The 18,248-nt window shown below is 30.3% G+C and overlaps 1 protein-coding gene across 3 annotated transcripts in view; it reads left to right on the top strand.

Moving 5' to 3' along the window:
* The window catches only part of LOC145291335 (peptidoglycan-recognition protein SC2-like), a 65,385-nt gene that overhangs the window by 11,053 nt on the left and 36,084 nt on the right, over positions 1-18,248 (top strand). The window contains exons 2-3 of one of the 3 annotated variants that reach the window (XM_080137091.1): positions 7,845-7,944; positions 8,354-8,545. The exons of 1 other annotated variant lie outside the window; for it this stretch is intronic. In XM_080137091.1, coding sequence (XP_079993217.1) covers positions 7,933-7,944; positions 8,354-8,545 — 204 coding nt within the window. In that variant the 5' untranslated portion in view covers positions 7,845-7,932. The remainder of the gene's footprint in view (positions 1-7,844; positions 7,945-8,353; positions 8,546-18,248) is intronic. One more of the 3 variants, XM_080137090.1, reaches the window with a different exon arrangement.

Here is an 18,248-nt window from a genome sequence, read left to right as displayed (position 1 = left end):
TTCTTCTTTAAGCTTGGTAAAAAATTTAGAAAAAAAAACAAGTTAATTCGTTATTATATGCCCTCTTACAACCCACCATGGGGTTTTAGTTATACAAGCACTAAAATGCAAGAGGAAAGAGAGAGAGAGAGAGAGAGAGAGAGTGTGTGTGTGTGTGTGTCTGAGAGAGAGAAAGAGATATTTATATCTCTTTTTGCGTAATCTAGAGACACTTTTTTTTCGTCTCTGATTTTTTCTTTGTGTAGAGGAACACATTCTTACTTTTTTTTTTCGAAGGATTATTTTTCAATGCTTTTTTTTTTAATCGATCCTTTGTTTGCATTTCTTTTTCGTATGTGCAAAAACAATTTTTTATTTTCAGGTTCTGAATTTTTTCTTTGAGTGCGTTTTTTTTTGTTTGGTTTTGTGCGCGCGTGTATTGTGTTCCATTGAGTCTGCCATTTTTTTAAAATTGTGGACCATTTTTTTCTTTATTCGTGTAGTGGTTATTATTTTTGGTTGTGCCGTGGGTTTATTCAGAGTCAATCTTTCGTCTGAAAGCAACCATAATCTATTTAACACCTGCAGGGTCGAAATTATTTCCATGCTGGGAAACAACATGACTTGGTCATAGTGCACCATTTATAACACGATCAGCCGGTCACTGAGCTGTAACTGGCTTCACGTGTTACACTAAATGTCTTAAAGTGGCCTCGGGAAGATATGAAGATGGCCGTCATTAGGGTCTATAAGAGGAAAAGCATACATGAGATGTTGGATGTGCTGTGTGGCTCCTTCTCTTCAGATGATTTCTTCACCCCGGTGGCGTTTTGATTGGAATTTTCTTTCTTCATCCTCCGGACCGCTTCATTATTTCAATGAAGGCATTTATGAGGGCACTTATGGCAGACACAAGAAAGACGACACGCGACACAATTATAATATATATGGAACATAACTAACTATTTTATTATAGATACAATATATATATATAAATGTAACTGTTGGTTCGTTCGGAATTAATTGTCTAAAAAAACACTGGACGGATGGCTTCCACGTTTTGGTATAATATGTTTACTATATCCATGTGTGTTTTTATATATTTCTTTTTAATTATAACATTATACTTAATTTTTCTATGATAAATAGGTGGATTTCTTTGTACCGATAGGCGATTTTTTTATTTAGGGCCAATTATTTATTACCGCTTCCTGTCACGTGACCAGTGTTTCTAATTTAGCGGTTTTCCTGCAAGATCTGGAGATTTCGTTTACAATCTAGCGGGAAATTCTAGAAAATCTGGAGGTATTTCGCACCCACACACCCGCAAGCGCTTGAAAATACTTTAAAACATAAAATAAATTCATTCATGTAAGTAAAAAAAAAAAGTAGCATTTATTGTCTTTGGTAACAATTATTTATTGATTATTTGTTTTGTTTTTCACCTTTTTCCGGCTAACAATTCTTAAATCTCGCTATAAAATCGATTTTTCCAAGTACATTTTATGTGGGGGGGCATTCCAACCTTCGAAGTTTAGTTTAAAATACGAAATTTAGAAGTATTTAGTCGAAAATTGTAAAAAGCAAGAAACAACAGCAAAAAAAAAAAACTTTATCAATACAGTAGAATTTAATTATTTACCAACCTAAATACTTTTAACATGCTAAAACAAAGTTGTTTTGTTTTTTTTATTTTTCTAATTGTGCTGTTTAATTTGCAGTATATTTCAATTTAACTTTTATTATAAAAAGTTTGAGTTTATGATTTGTTTCCTGCAAAAAAAAAATACCCTCTCTGAAAAAACAGGTAAAACTAGCTGATAAAATACGGGAGCTAACCGCTTCAATATTATTCCAGAAACATATAGTGAGAAAACACGGAACATTTTATATATTGAATATACTATATTTATAATTTTTTATGGTAGGAAGTGAAAATAGGGAGTTTTTTTTTTGGGGGGGGGAATTAGCGATTTTTGAAAATTTCAGATGATAGCGATTTTCTGGACATATCTTTCTCCTGATCTCGCCGGTTTTTTTTTTAAATCTCAGTTGCCAACACTGCATCACTAAAAAAACACTACAGGCTTAATGTAAACAGAATGTGTTTACAATATCGGTAGTTTTTCAATGGGTGTAATCACATGATTATTGATAAATTTACCACACGTGGTCGCTTTCCTATTAAATATTCATCGAAAAATGAATGCCGACGTTCAAAGTGTATAAACATTTTTGACCCCTCCCTTTACTTAAAAATTCACCAAAAATCAGGAAATTAACCAATTTTAATGAAAATTGCAGTATTTATCAAATAATGATCGCAGAATATAATGAACGAATTATTTTTACTTAACTCTTAGTGAAAATGTTTTATTTTGTTTAAACAAAAAATACCTTTACTAAAGTTATAGTTTTCAGTAGTAAATAAAAACGAAAGAATTTATTTTTGCTTTTTTTATATAAATAAAGCATCGTAATTTGTAACAATAAAACATAATTTGGGTTTGTATTACTGTACACATAGATTCGAAAAAGTTGTGAAAAAACAAATATATAACAAATAAATGTTATCAAAGGCAAGATAAGTTACTTTTCTACCAAACTGGATATATTTTTCGTGTTTTTATTCAATGTAACATGCTTATTCAGCTCGAAAAACATACAGTGTTTACCGATGTATTCGAAAATTCAAGATGGCGTCTGATTCTCTCTTTAACACGGTAAGTTTGGAAAAAGGTGTTATAAATAAAAAAACCGGATGAAATACAGCTAAAACATCGCTCAATATATGTTACCGTGACATAGGTTGACATATATTCGGTGGGTTTTTAATAGTATTTTGTATAGTTTTTTATTTATAACACCTTATCCCAAACTTACCGTGTTAAAGAGAGAATCAGACGCCATCTTGAATTTTCGAATACATCGGTAAACACTGTATGTTTTTCGAGCTGAATAAACATGTTACATTGAATAAAAACACGAAAAATATATCCAGTTTGGTAGAAAAGTAACTTATCTTGCCTTTGATAACATTTATTTGTTATATATTTGTTTTTTGACAACTTTTTCGAATCTATGTGTACAGTAATACAAACCCATGAATTCTCGCATACTATTCAGGAAATTAAAGATTCAATTAGATTCCTATTTCAATCACCTGAATTATTTAGGGTGAAATGAGTTTAAGAATTTATAGCCAAGCCTAAATATTTTTTTTCTTTCTTTTGCTTAAAAAAATAGCATTAATACAGTAAGTTAGGTAAAATTTGCATAGAATACTCTGCTTTACGGTTGTTGTAAAAATGGAACGGAAATTTGAATTTCGTTCCCTTTTAAATTCGGTACATTTTTACATTACGTCCAACTCATCGTTCACATTCGACAGATCCACTTTTATAGCTCTTCGGGTATGCTGGCAAGGTTAGGGGTGTCTATTCCGAAAGCCGTTCTTAACATGGGTAGATTGGTAGGTGTGTCAGAAATTTCGTGAAAAATAGTGAATAATTCCACCGTTTTTCCAAGCTTATAACTCCTCGAAAAATGTAACTCAAGCCCTATTTTTTTTCAATTAAGGGAGCAAGAACCAAGGTTTCATTAAAAAACAAAAACAAAAAAAAAACAAACAAACAACGTGTTTTTTTTTTTTAAAAGGTTTTAAACTTCGGACTTTACAGGTAAATTCCTAAAAAACACTGCTTTTTTGTTTTAAATTTGAATATATTATTTATTGACCTTTTCTCTTCAATTTGTGATATATAACACTTTGGTGAGTAAATTATTTACTTTTTAATAGCCATTTCAAAATGGGAGGCGTGAATTATTCGACCTCCTGTCTTTCCAAGCTTATAACTCCTCGAAAAATGTAATTCAAGCCCTAATTTTTTTTCAATTAAAGGAGCAAGGACCAAGGTTTCATAAAAAAAAAACAAAAACAACAGAAAAAAACAAACAACGTGGTTTAAAAAAAACAGGTTTTAAACTTCGAACTTTACAGGTAAATTTCTAAAAAACACTACTAAATTTGAATATATTACTTATTGACCGTTTCTCTTCAATTTGTGATATATAAAACTTTGGTGAGTAAATTAATTATTTACTTTTTAATAGACACTTGAAAATGGGGGGCGTCAATTAAAATAAAACGTTTGTCTAAAATATTATATTCAGTTTATTGGAAAGGGCATAAAATTTCACATTGACCCTGAAAATATCGTAAAAATAGAATCAATAGAAAAATTTTAATAGATTTTTAAAGTTTAAAAATTGAAAAAATATTGAGTTCGTAAAATTCATTAGTTTTTTTAAAAAATAAAAAAAATATTTCTATTACTTTTAAAACAACTTTATTAGTTTATTTTGGAAGTATAATCCATAAAGAAAATAAACAACCCACTTTTAAAAGAGAAATTACAAGATTTTTATATTTTATTCGCAGTTTCGTGATAAGGGTGTCAAAAATTCTGATACATCTACTAGATTGGAGTGTTTATTCGTTGTAAACGTACCCTACAACCTATAAATGTCGACATTTCCAATATGAATGGTAAGCTGGACTTATGTAAAAAATAACAAAAAGATATACCAAACTGACTTTTTCGTTTAAAAATGGAATTATTTCCCTTTCGTTATTAACTTTTTTTTTTTTTTTAATAAATATTAAAGTACAATTGTTGAATGTTACTGTTTTGATTATATTCGTTTGAGGGGGGCACAATTAAAAAATTAAGAAAGATTAAAACAAAGCGAAATTTAAGTTTCCGTTCCATTTTTACAACAACCGTAAAACAGCGCATACTCAGCAAGTTTTATCGTAATTTATAAGCATTATGTTGAAACACTAACTCAACATTTTATTTATTTTTTTGCAACATTAATGATGGAAGTATTTTTCTGTTTATTTTCTGAACATCTGTTAAAAAAATAATTTGTACATTCTCTTGAAAAAAAGAATCAAACTTTTTTCTACGTTCACATAACTATTTACAGTGTTCATCTGTTCTTTTTATAATAAAAATTCCATTTTCAAAGAGAAACGTTTACTGACAAATTTCTTTTTAAAAAAAAGTGCAAGTTTTCCTGAAAAAACAACTTTCACTTAACAATTTATGGTAAAAAATTAATCTTTTTTTTGGGGGGGGGAATAACAACTTTTATTGATTAAAAAAATTGCAAAAAATAATAAAAGTAAATAAACGAACAAAATGCAATTTTTCTTGAGGAATGTGTTCAATTTAACAAACTGAACCACAGCAACGCGTGGCCGGGTACAGCGAGTATATATTATATAAAAAAAAACTTTTACAATTAAAAACTGGGCAATAGGCTTTTCAAAGCTATCTAATCTACCCTAACTAGTTTTGAGGGAGGGGGTGCTCCTCCCTCCCCCTCGTTTACGGAGCGACAAAAATTATGATGCTCATCTCATGACGGCCTGAACAGAAAAAGGGAGAGCTTTAGGAAAGGGAATTATGGGAAGGCATTTCTTTGTATCCCTACGCACATGGCCAAATAACCACTCGGCCATGCTGTAGAGTGTGTTAGAAACAGTGGCACTGAGAAATAGTGCCACATCGGTAGGAAAAGTTAAAGAATTAAGGTTATTGCGTGACTGGTGATTAATTCCCTTATGATAAAATGATTTGTTCGTTACAAAGAAAATTAAGTAATTTATTAAATAAAATTGCGTAGAACGTTATGATTAAAAAGTGATATATAAAATACGCATGTATGCGATTAAAATTATATAGCAAAATGTCAAGCCAGTTGATAAATTAGTTTGTTACATTACATATTAGTAACATACGAATATTTTTATTTATATAGATCGCTCTCTCTCTCTCTCTCTATCTCTATCTCTCTCTCTCCCTATATATATATATATATATATATATATATATATATTTGCATATATAAATAGATAGATAAATAAAGTATTTACGTGTGCTAGAACGATTTCATCTTAACTTCTATGCATAAATAAAATTCATCGTAATATTCAAATGAAAATAATCATCTTATACAAAACCATAAATATTAATGAGTAATTAATTAACGCTCGTTTTTCAAAAAAATATGCAATTTAGTTAACCTTCATGTAGTCGCTGACATATCCATGATATAAATATCCAGATTATATTAAGAAGTTCGTTTTAATAAGTTTTGAATAGAAAAATAGGCTTTTAATATCAATGTCTGAGCAAAAACAATATATATATATATATATATATATATATATATATATATATATATATATATATATATATATATATATAAACATGTCAGCGTGATAGAACGTTTTCATCTAAAATTGTATGCAATTATGCACGATGTAGAAACTATGCATAAAAGGAATTCACCGTAACAGTTAAATGAAACCAAGCATCTTATAAAAACCACAAAAGTAAACAATTAATTAATAAACGTTCGTTTTTCAAAAGAATATGCAAATTAGTTCACCTGATGAAGTCGCTCGCTTATCTATGACTGAGTACATGGAGTTCATTTTAATAATTTTTAAATAGAAAAATAGGCTTTTAATATTAACGTGAAGGCGCTAAAAACTCAACTTTATAGGTATATGGATTAGGAAGAATTAGACTTTTTTATTACAGACTGAAGAGTCGTTAGAGTGATAAGAGAACTCAAGAAGAGAGAGAGAGAGAGAGAGAGAGAGAGGGTGGAATCGCAGCGATTAGATAAAGTGGCGCTGAGAGAGTAAGAAAATAGACATACAAAGGAGAAATAGAAATAAAGAAGAGAAAGAGAGGACAGAAGAGTAAATTTAATTGTATGTTTTTTTTTTGTTTTACTTTTTGGTCCCCTGACAAAAGAAGGGTGGACCTGTAAATTCGCCCTCGTCCGTTCCTCCGTTTGTCCGTTCCTCCGTTCGTCTGTCCGCACTTTTCTCAATAACTACGCCTTGGAATTTTTTGAAATTTTGCACAAACATGATATGAGTAAAAAGTAACAGAACGGATTTTCCGAGAAACCTTCGGTTGCCCCCTAAGAGTGCCTTTCGGTTTAAAATGGCTAAAATTGACACTTTTGCGCTTATTAAAAAAGTTGATGCCTTGAATTTTTATAAAACTTTCTGAAAAGTTATAACTAACTGATTTCTATATAATTTTGTTTGTCTATACTTCGCGATAACTCTTGGGTGTGCCTCAAGGGCTCTTTTAGGGCTAATAAAAACACTCCATTTTTGGGACAATTTTACCATATTTGTCCAAAATTTTCTGTGTGTGTCTATTTAGCAGTTTTGCATGGTAATGAACTCAAATTAAAGTATGTTAAGGCCTTGGGGACTTTTGGGGCAAAATGGGGAGGATTATGGACTTAGTCATTTCTTTTTTTTTGCATAATCCTAAAGAATAGGAAAATGTAACGTTTTAAAGTGCAACAAAATGTACATAACATAAAATAAATCCAAACTAATTTTTGAATTCAAATTAAATTCACTTCTTATACATTACTTCATAAACTTTATAAAAGCGCATTTTGAAAATTGCTGAAATTTAAATTAAATACTATTTTTTAAAGTTTATAAAAACATTTTGTTAGAACATTGCAAGAAATGCTTTATTAACTTGTTTATATATTGATTACAACAACATTCATTAGCTTTCAACGGAGTTAACTATTAAGTTTTTAATAGTTTCTATTAGTCAATATCGTGCATATTTTGTTCATGGCTTTACTTCATAATGCTAGATGACTGTTTTGTTTGTTTTGCAGGTGGGAGTAGAGCTTTCTAAATATCTTCATCCCAATTGTATTGAATTCAATGAGAGTTATTCGTTTTTGAGAATATTTGTTTATTGTATTTGTTTGTATATTAAGAACGTTCTGATTTTCTGCAGAGTCTATGGAAGAAATAGAATGTACATACAAATACAGATTATTCTTCAGTGACTAAACGGATCCGTAATTGAATGGAAGCACTAAAAAATGATTGGTAAGGTAAATCTTAGCTTCAAAATGTAGCGGAACGTTTCTCTCTCTCTCTCTCTCTCTCTCTCTCTCTCTATATATATATATATATATATATATATATATATATATATATATATATATATATATATATATATATACAGATATTATGAATTCCAAGGCCAAACAATGTCGCCATGGCAGTCAACGAACTGTCATAGCTCTTGTGGTCTGCGACGTTGTTTGGCTGTGGACTTTATTATATATAATCTCTCACATTCTGAATATATGTATGTATATGTATATATTATATATATATATATATATGTGTGTGTGTGTGTGTGTGTGTGTGTGTGTGTGTGTGTTTACAGAGAATATATACAGAGAAACCGTGAGTATTATTCTGGTATATTATTAAAATTGTGTATTTATTTTACAGATTATGGTGCTCTGTTTGTGTCTTCATAGCCTATCAGGTGCAACAGCTCCGAAAATATGTGCATGTGCCTTGAAGCCGACACTGCTCATTAATTTTGCTAGTAAAGATACGTGTATGATCTGGCCAGGGGCCTGCTTGGAAGTTAGCCACCTAAATTCTCCTAGTTGGGTTCATGTGGTGAGAAATGGAAAGGTAAGTTTACTAATAATTAGGTACATAATAATAATAATAATAATAATAATAATAATAATAATAATAATAATAATAATAATAATAATAATAATAATTTTTTTTTATTTTATTTTTTTTTATTCAATTTTCACCCCAAACAAGGCACAGTGCCACTTTGAAGCAGGGGGCTACTATCAGGGCCTTAATTAGCGGGGTCATTATGAAGGGAGATGAGTAGAAAGATGTTTGTTTACATTGCACTTGATTCATATCGGTGCAGTTGGGAAAGCAGAATCCCGGAAGGGAGTTCCAAAGACCCGCAGTTCTGGGAAAGAAACTATTGGAGTAAAAGGCTTTCTTGCACCTAGGGATCTCTACTGTAAAGGAATGAGACTTAGTAGCTTGTCGGGTTTGTCGGGGGTAGTTACGTTGGGGAGGTACAAATTTTTGCAGTTCGTCAGAGCATTCACCATTAAAGTATTTATAGAACAGGCAGAGGGATGCAACATCTCGTCGATGGGACAGAGGCTGAAGCCTAGATGACAGTTCAGGACCTATCAGGTTGGCAACTCTCTTTTGAACGCTGTCCAGGAGCTTGATTAACTAAGGACTCAAATATTTTGGCGAAAAGTGGGAGGAGGCTAATGGGGTGATAATTAAGTAGGTTAGTTCTTTCACCAGAATTCTTGAAGACTGGTACCACAGAGGCGGTTTTCCAGCAGTCGGGAAAGCAAGATTCGTTAAGGCATTTATTGTAAAGTTTGGAGAGAACTGGAGCAACCTCGGCAGAGCATTTTTTTAATAACACAGCCGGGATGAGATCTGGTCCACATGCTTTTGAGGTATCTAGGTTTTTTATAATAGCATGTACCTGAGAAGGGGTGATTTTCAAATCGTCTAGTGTGGCGTCTGTTCGCAGAGGAAAATCAGGGAGGGAGTGGTATACCGAGTTCAGTGTGGAGTTTGAGGCAAACTGACAGGCAAGCAGATTAGCCTTGTCAGTTGCCGTGCAAGCAACCTCATGATTGTTTGATAGTGGGGGAATAGTTGACTGACCATTATTTACTACGCTGTTGTAGATTTTCCGAAAATCCCGAGTTCCTAATTTCTGTGCTTCGATGCGTTTTCTGGTGGTTTCAGAGTAATCTGTCTTAGTTGTCTCTATCACTCTCTTACAATTATTTCTAGCTTCTATAAACTTCTGTTTATTTGAGCTGGACTTATGTCAGTTGAATCTGCGGAACGCATGCTGCCTTTTACAAATGGCAGCTAAACCATTGGAGAGAGTGAGGCTTGCTATAGAATTTCCGTGCAGGAACATGTGCTTCAATAGCAGTTTTGAACCATTCAGTGGTCTCATTTGCACACTGTTCCACTGGAAGAGTAAAGATATTTTGCCATGGGGCATCTCTGATGAGTTCCCTGATGGCTTCGCAGTCAGCCTTTTTGTAATACCTCGTTGTTTTGAGCAGTGGGCCTTCAGTTTTAGGGTGAGAATTTAGGCTAATTTCTACCATTATCACAGCGTGATCAGCATTCCCGAGTGGGCTGTGGGCATTTGTTGTACAGTCATCGGGAACCGTTGTCAGAAAGAGATCTAGAAGTGAGGCATGTTGATCTTGCTGGTCTGGGAAACGTGTCGGAAATGTAACCAACTGAGATAGGAAATGGGATATAGAGAACCTATGTGTTGTGCTACCAGCTACGTCTGTGTGATTAAAGAATCCTAGCCAGTTACTGTGGTGGACACTGAAGTCACCAAATACATGTATTTGTGCGCTAGTATCGAGGGAGAGTGCTATATCTATGCTATCTGAGAATTTCTTTATTAGGGTACAGTCTTGGTTTGAGGGAGAGCGGTAGAGAAAATACAAGTAGCTAATATTGTGTTGCATATTTAGTCTGAAGCATATAAATGTCTGGTCGTCTGATTCTAGTTTTATTTCTCTAGTCAGGGGGAGGGTGTTACGAATATAGACTCCAAGCCCATGCATATATCTGTCCGAGTCCTTATGGTAGAGTGGGAGATAACCAGGCATGTTAAAGTGGTTAGAGGGAATGGAGGAGTACAGGTGTTTACAAGGAGAAATGACTCAACATCATCTAAGTTAGTTCTAAGCCCACGGATATTAGTAAATGCAAGCCTCAAGGGAGGAGGCAGGTTGGTTTTCTTTGAGTTCGATCCTGGGTTAATTATGATAATAATAATTATAATATTAATAATAATAATAATAATAATAATAATAATAATAATAATAATAATAATAATAATAATAATAATAACTATAATATTAATAATAATAATAATAATAATAATAATAATAATAATAATAATAATAATAATAATAATTCTGATTTCGTCTATGAACGTCTGTCTGGAAAGGGATGGGATTCATTTCCAGAGGATTTCCCTTAATTCCGACTTCAAACCAGGAGCTTCAAAGATCAAGGGTTTTCCTAAGGATGTTGGTGGTACCTATAATTGCAGAGGTTTGAAGGCCACCTAAAACCCTCTCCCACCGTCTTTCCTCTTTTAATACAGCCTTGCTACGCTACTTCAAATGTGAAAAAAACAAACATTGCTTAAACTTTTCTTGTTTTGATATCCATGGCATCCAAATCATTGCCAGACCATTTTAAAATTCCCGCACTGTATCTCAAAACACTGACTGCCCATGCATTCACTACTTTCATTAGGTTTTCTCCATACAGTTTCAACTTTGCAATTAGTTTCACTCTTCTAAGATACTCTTTCCTGACTTTCTCCTTCATTTCTCTGTCCGTGATGCCTACACGCTCCAACACTCCCAAACACTTATATCCTGTATCTTCTATTTCTTTCATAATAATAATAATAATAATAATAATAATAATAATAATAATAATAATAATTATAATAATAATAATAATAATAATAATTATAATAATAATAATAATTATAATAATAATTAATATAATAATAATGATGATAATAATAATAATAAAATAATAATAATAATAATAATGATAATAATAATAATAATTATAAAAATAATACTAATAATAATAAAAATAATAATAATAATAATAATAATAATTATAATAATAATAATTATAATAATAACGAAACGATAAACCATATAGTGAGTGAATACAGCAAACTTGCCCAAAAGGAATACAAAAACAGGCATGACCAAGTGGGGAGGGTGGTACACTGGGAATTGTGTAAACGACTGCATTTTAAGCGTACAGACAAATGGTACAAGCATAAACCTGCAACAGCACTCGAAAACGAGAACCACAAAATCCTATGGGACATGAAAATACAGACGGACAAACCCATCCAAGCAAGAAGATCAGATGTCGTAATAATTTACAAGAAAGAAAAATCCTGTCAAATCGTAGACTTTGCAGTCCCAGCTGATCACAGGATGAGTATGAAAGAAAAGGAGAAACGAAGCAAATACACAGAGCTAGCCAGAGAGTTAAAAGGGATTTGGATGATGAAGAAAATCAAAATAGTACCGATAAAAGTAGGAGCACTAGGAACAATTCCGAAAACAGAAGAATAGCTGCAAAAGTACAACGACTAAGGATAATGAAAATGACTGAAACTATTAAGGAAAACCCTTGAATGCGGAAAATAAAAGACAATATAACGAATAAGCGTTACAGGGAATACAGTTCTACACCCCCCCCCATCACACATCTCTCCCATTGTTTCATCACCGCCCCCCCAAAAAAAAATGATACCAAAGGGCTGGGAAGGGTCAATAAGGACTGAAAGACCTAGAAGCGAGCGCCAACCAGACCTCGTCTGGACAAGCGCAAAGAGAACTGGAACCTTGGGGAGGCTGAGTGCCACGCAAATTCCAGTATAAACCAATGGCCACTACCAGCGAGAAATCAATGGTAAGCGGCTCTTGCGATGATGCAAATTCATTTGCAAATGCCCTCGAAGGAGGTGGAGAGAGCTGGACGTCTGGGGAGACTTGTTGTCACTCAACTTCCAGAGAACACCACAGGTTTCCAATCAGATCGTTTGTTGACTTGTGTGAAAGCTCCATGTGAGCCAATAATAATTATAATGATAATAATAATAATAATTATTATAATAATAATAATTATAATAATTATAATAATAATAATAATAATTATAATACTGATAATAATAATAATTATAATAATAATGATGATACTAATAATAATAATAATGATGATAATACTAATAGTAATAATAATAATAATGATAATAATAATGATAATAATGATAATAATAATAATGATAATAATGATAATAATAATGATAATAATGATAATAATAACAATGATAATAATAATAACAATAATAACAATAATAATAATAACAGTAATAATAATAATAATGATAATAATAATGATAATAATAATGATAATAATGATAATAATAATAATAATGATAATAATAATAATAATAATAATGATGAATATAATAATAATGATGATAATAATACTAATGATAATAATAATGATAATAATAATAATAATAATAATAATAATAATGATAATAATAATTATAATAATAATAATGATGGTGATAATAATAAAAATAATAATGATAATAATAATAATTATAATGATGATCATGATAATAATAATAATGATAATAATGATAATAATAAAAATAATAATAATGATGATGAATATAATAATAGTAATAATAATAATCATGATAATAATAATGATAATAATAATGATAATAATAATGATAATACTAATAATACTACTAATAATACTACTACTAATGATGATGATGATGATAATAATAATGATAATAATAATAATAATGATAATAATGATGATGATAATAATGATAATAATGATAATAATAATGATGATAATAATGATAATAATAATAATGATGATAATAATAATAATTATGATAATCATAATAATAATGATGATAATAATGATAATAATAATGATGATGATGCTAATAATAATGATAATAATAATAATAATAATAATAATAATGATGATAATAATAATAATGATAATAATAATAATGATAATAATAATAATGATAATAATAATAATAATGATAATAATAATGATAATGATAATAATAATGATAATAATGATAAAATAAAAATATAACAGTTATAATAAAAATACTAAAATTGATCATAGTAATAGTAATAATATTATTAATAATAGTGAAATAGTAATAATAATTGTAATAATTAATGTAATGAGAATAAAATGTAATGATAATGTAATGAGAATAAAATAATAATAACAGTCATAATATTAGTAATAAAATTACTACTACTACTACTACTACTACTACTACTACTACTACTACTACTACTACGAAGACGAAGACGAAGACGAATATAGGACCACTAAGTTGTGTTCGTGGAAAATTAAATTAAAAAATATTTACGCTCAATATTGAGGCACGATAGGGACAAAAGGCAACAATGATTCTCACCTAACATTAAAGAAAATACTATTCCGTATAGATAGTCGAACACGTTCAATCACAAAAATAAACTCACAAACTTTTTAATGTGTGATGCAGTTCTTTCACTTCTAATAGTTGTGCTTCTGTATCGGTGGTAGAACGTCAGGCGTCCATGTCTGCTGTCTCGATTTCGAATCTTACTAGGTTTAGCCACGCAAATAAGTGGTATATACTTACATATATGTATATTATTTCTTTTAATGATTCGTTATTTTTTAATTGAAAGCCATGGTTAATTTCAGAAGAGTTTTATATGGGTAGCAAATTTGCATAAGTTCTGGACATTAAAAACGTTTTGGGTGGATAATGTCAAATTTTGCAGACAAAAAGCAAAGCTCTTTCTTATGTTGATACGATAATTACGTGCGGGAATTCTAAAAGATGCAATATTTTGGGGCGGTAATTCCGGTTTCTATTTGACTGTTAGTACAACGTGGCCCCATTTGATTGGTCAGTTCTTACTGTCATTGCCTATATAGAGAACCTCTAGAGTTGTAAGCCATGTTTAGTTTTAGGACAGTTTCCGGTGGTTAGTTGTTTTACACAAGTCCTGGAGGTGACTGGTTCGCAGTAGACAGTTATCGAGTTGGAATCCACAGAGCAAAAGATTCTTCCCGTGTTGACACGAAGAAAACATATGCAAAGTTGCTACAGAAAAGGTTTTATTTTCATGGAGCAATTCTGGTTTCTTATTGGTTCGTAGCAGAACGTTAATTAATTTGATTCGTTAAGTCCTAGCAGCATCGTTTATAAATAGAGTCTCCCGACCGTGTGGGATCATACCCCATTATAAGGCAAACATATTGTAACAGAACCTTTCAATTTTCTTCAATCATACTCCATCATTTCAACATTTATTATCTACAGACATATTTCATGTTCGGTAAGAATTATCAATGTTAATATAAATATATGTACCGCAGTTCGCAGTTCGATTCAAACTCTCCATCTGTGTCACAATTGACTCCAATCCAGTCGTCATGATACAAATACACCCTATATTTATTTACTAATACCACAAGTCTCACAAAGTAATCAATCTTCCATTATTTATTGAAATATACCAAAGCTACTTTACAGCGAAAGGTATTACACAGACCTTTGTGTGAGTTTATAGTTAACAATTGTTTACATTGTACTTGCACTTATGTGTCCGATTAATCGATATTTGAAAATATTTCCTCTCCATTTTATTTGAAAAATCTCTAAGTAACAGGTCAAACAATTGTAGTAGAGAATAAAATTTGCGGAAGTAAAAAATTTCAGAAGTGAAAGTGAGCCAAACTATATAGAGATCGAATGCAAAAATATAAAATGTGCAAACTGCCATGAAAAACACCCTGCCGTCTTAAGGAGCTGCAGTGTCTACAAGAAAAAAGAGTTAAAACACCCAAAATGTTGAAAGCTATATAGGAACAAAAGCATTTGCCAATATTGTACAAAAAAAATAATAATAATAAATGAATAAATAAATAAATAATCTCAGGACACCAATCAAATCGATTATTATAAAAAAGTCAATAGAAAAATTAATACATTTAAACACAAATGAAAAAGAAAATCAACAAAAAATGTATTCAACAGAAACAAAATCAACGGAACATATGAAAACAAAATTGAATGTGAATAACAATGTAGAAATGCCTGGTCGGCTGAATATGCAAGTGAAAGGCACCAAAAATAACTAATCCGGATTCTGACAAAGATATAATTTAAAATAAAACAAAAGAAAATGTAATTAAAAAGCAAAAATCAAGTAAAAAAAACACAACCTGCTTTGATAACAATATCAAACAAAATCGAGGAAGCTGAAGAAATGGAGATTGAAAATTCGAGTCGGCGTTAAATGATACAAAAATGGGTTGATATGCTGCAAAACTAACCAACCAAATACTTAAACAATTGATATGCTGTAAAACCAACCAAATGCTGTTAGTTTAAACATTTTGTTAAAAATAATAGATTAACATTCATCTGAATAATTGTTTAATCCATCGGGCATTTAAAAACGTAATTATTATTCCGTTTTATGATCCAAATTAATTTATCATTTAGTTGTCAGTGTAGATACTGTGATTAATTGAAATTTTACATTGGTGTCTTCTATATTCATGTTTACAAATTTTATTTTTATCTGTCAGATCTGTTTTGTGAAGTGTATTTTATAATTTAGAATTCATTTATTACATTGTTTTTCTACATTATGACAACTAATATTATCAATTTTCACAATTATGATATTCCTTATTTTTAAATGAGCGGTGTTTGAGTGTATCCATAACATGGATTAATTTTGAAAAAAATTCTCATCGCGTTTCTTCAGTTCGAATCAGTGTATTTGGAAAATATCAATTCCTTAAATTTTCTAGGGTAATAATGTAGATTCATTATTCGTTAACCTTCGTCAGCGATTTTTTGCTTTAAAATGTGTTCCAGTTAGCTGATGTGATTTTACTCTTAAAGATGTTAAATATCGTAAAAATATGAGACATTTGAACGTAAGTTGCCTACGTTTACAAATATAAATATCGTAAGTTGCCTAAGTTTACAAATATAAATATCGTAAGTTGCCTAAGTTTACAAATATAAATATCGAAAGTTGCCTAAGTTTACAAACATAAATATCGCAAGTTGCCTAAGTTTACAAATATAAATATCGTAAGTTGCCTACGTTTACAAATATAAATATCGTAAGTTGCCTAAGTTTACAAATATAAATATCGTAAGTTGCCTAAGTTTACAAACATAAATATCGTAAGTTGCCTAAGTTTACAACCATAAATATCGTAAGTTGCCTAAGTTTACAAATATAAATATCGTAAGTTGCCTAAGTTTACAAATATAAATATCGTAAGTTGCCCAAGTTTACAAACATAAATATCGTAAGTTGCCTAAGTTTACAAATATAAATATCGTAAGTTGCCTAAGTTTACAAATATAAATATCGCAAGTTGCCTAAGTTTACAAATATAAATATCGTAAGTTGCCTAAGTTTACAAATATAAATATCGTAAGTTGCCTAAGTTTACAAACATAAATATCGTAATTTGCCTAAGTTTACAAATATACATATCGCAAGTTGCCTAAGTTTACAAATATAAATATCGTAAGTTGCCTAAGTTTACAAATATAAATATCATAAGTTGCCTAAGTTTACAAATATAAATATCGTAAGTTGCCTAAGTTTACAAATATAAATATCGTAAGTTGCCTAAGTTTACAAATATAAATATCTTAAGTTGCCTAAGTTTACAAACATAAATATCGTAAGTGTCCTAAGTTTACAAATATAAATATCGTAAGTTGCCTAAGTTTACAAACATAAATATCGTAAGTTGCCTAAGTTTACAAATATAAATATCGTAAGTTGCCTAAGTTTACAAACATAAATATCGTAAGTTGCCTAAGTTTACAAACATAAATATCGTAAGTTGCCTAAGTTTACAAACATAAATATCGTAAGTTGCCTAAGTTTACAAACATAAATATCGTAAGTTGCCTAAGTTTACAAACATAAATATCGTAAGTTGCCTAAGTTTACAAATATAAATATCGCAAGTTGCCTAAGTTTACAAATATAAATATCGTAAGTTGCCTAAGTTTACAAACATAAATATCGTAAGTTTCCTAAGTTTACAAACATAAATATCGTAAGTTGCCTAAGTTTACAAATATAAATATCGTAAGTTGCCTAAGTTTACAAATATAAATATCGTAAGTTGCCTAAGTTTACAAATATAAATATCGTAAGTTGCCTAAGTTTACAAATATAAATATCGTAAGTTGCCTAAGTTTACAAATATAAATATCGTAAGTTGCCTAAGTTTACAAATATAAATATCGCAAATTGCCTAAGTTTACAAACAAAAATATCGTAAGTTGCCTAAGTTTACAAATATAAATATCGTAAGTTGCCTAAGTTTACAAATATAAATATCGTAAGTTGCCTAAGTTTACAAATATAAATATCGTAAGTTGCCTAAGTTTACAAATATAAATATCGTAAGTTGCCTAAGTTTACAAATATAAATATCGTAAGTTGCCTAAGTTTACAAACATAAATATCGTAAGTTGCCCAAGTTTACAAATATAAATATCGTAAGTTGCCTAAGTTTACAAATATAAATATCGTAAGTTGCCTAAGTTTACAAATATAAATATCGTAAGTTGCCTAAGTTTACAAACATAAATATCGAAAGTTGCCTAAGTTTACAAACATAAATATCGCAAATTGCCTTA

Source organism: Euprymna scolopes, chromosome 12 (genome assembly GCF_053919585.1).
Source record: "Euprymna scolopes isolate OS-2025 chromosome 12, ASM5391958v1, whole genome shotgun sequence".
Lineage (NCBI taxonomy): Eukaryota > Metazoa > Mollusca > Cephalopoda > Sepiida > Sepiolidae > Euprymna > Euprymna scolopes.
Note: the sequence above shows the minus strand (reverse complement) of the source record. Positions and strands in the feature narration are given on the sequence as shown.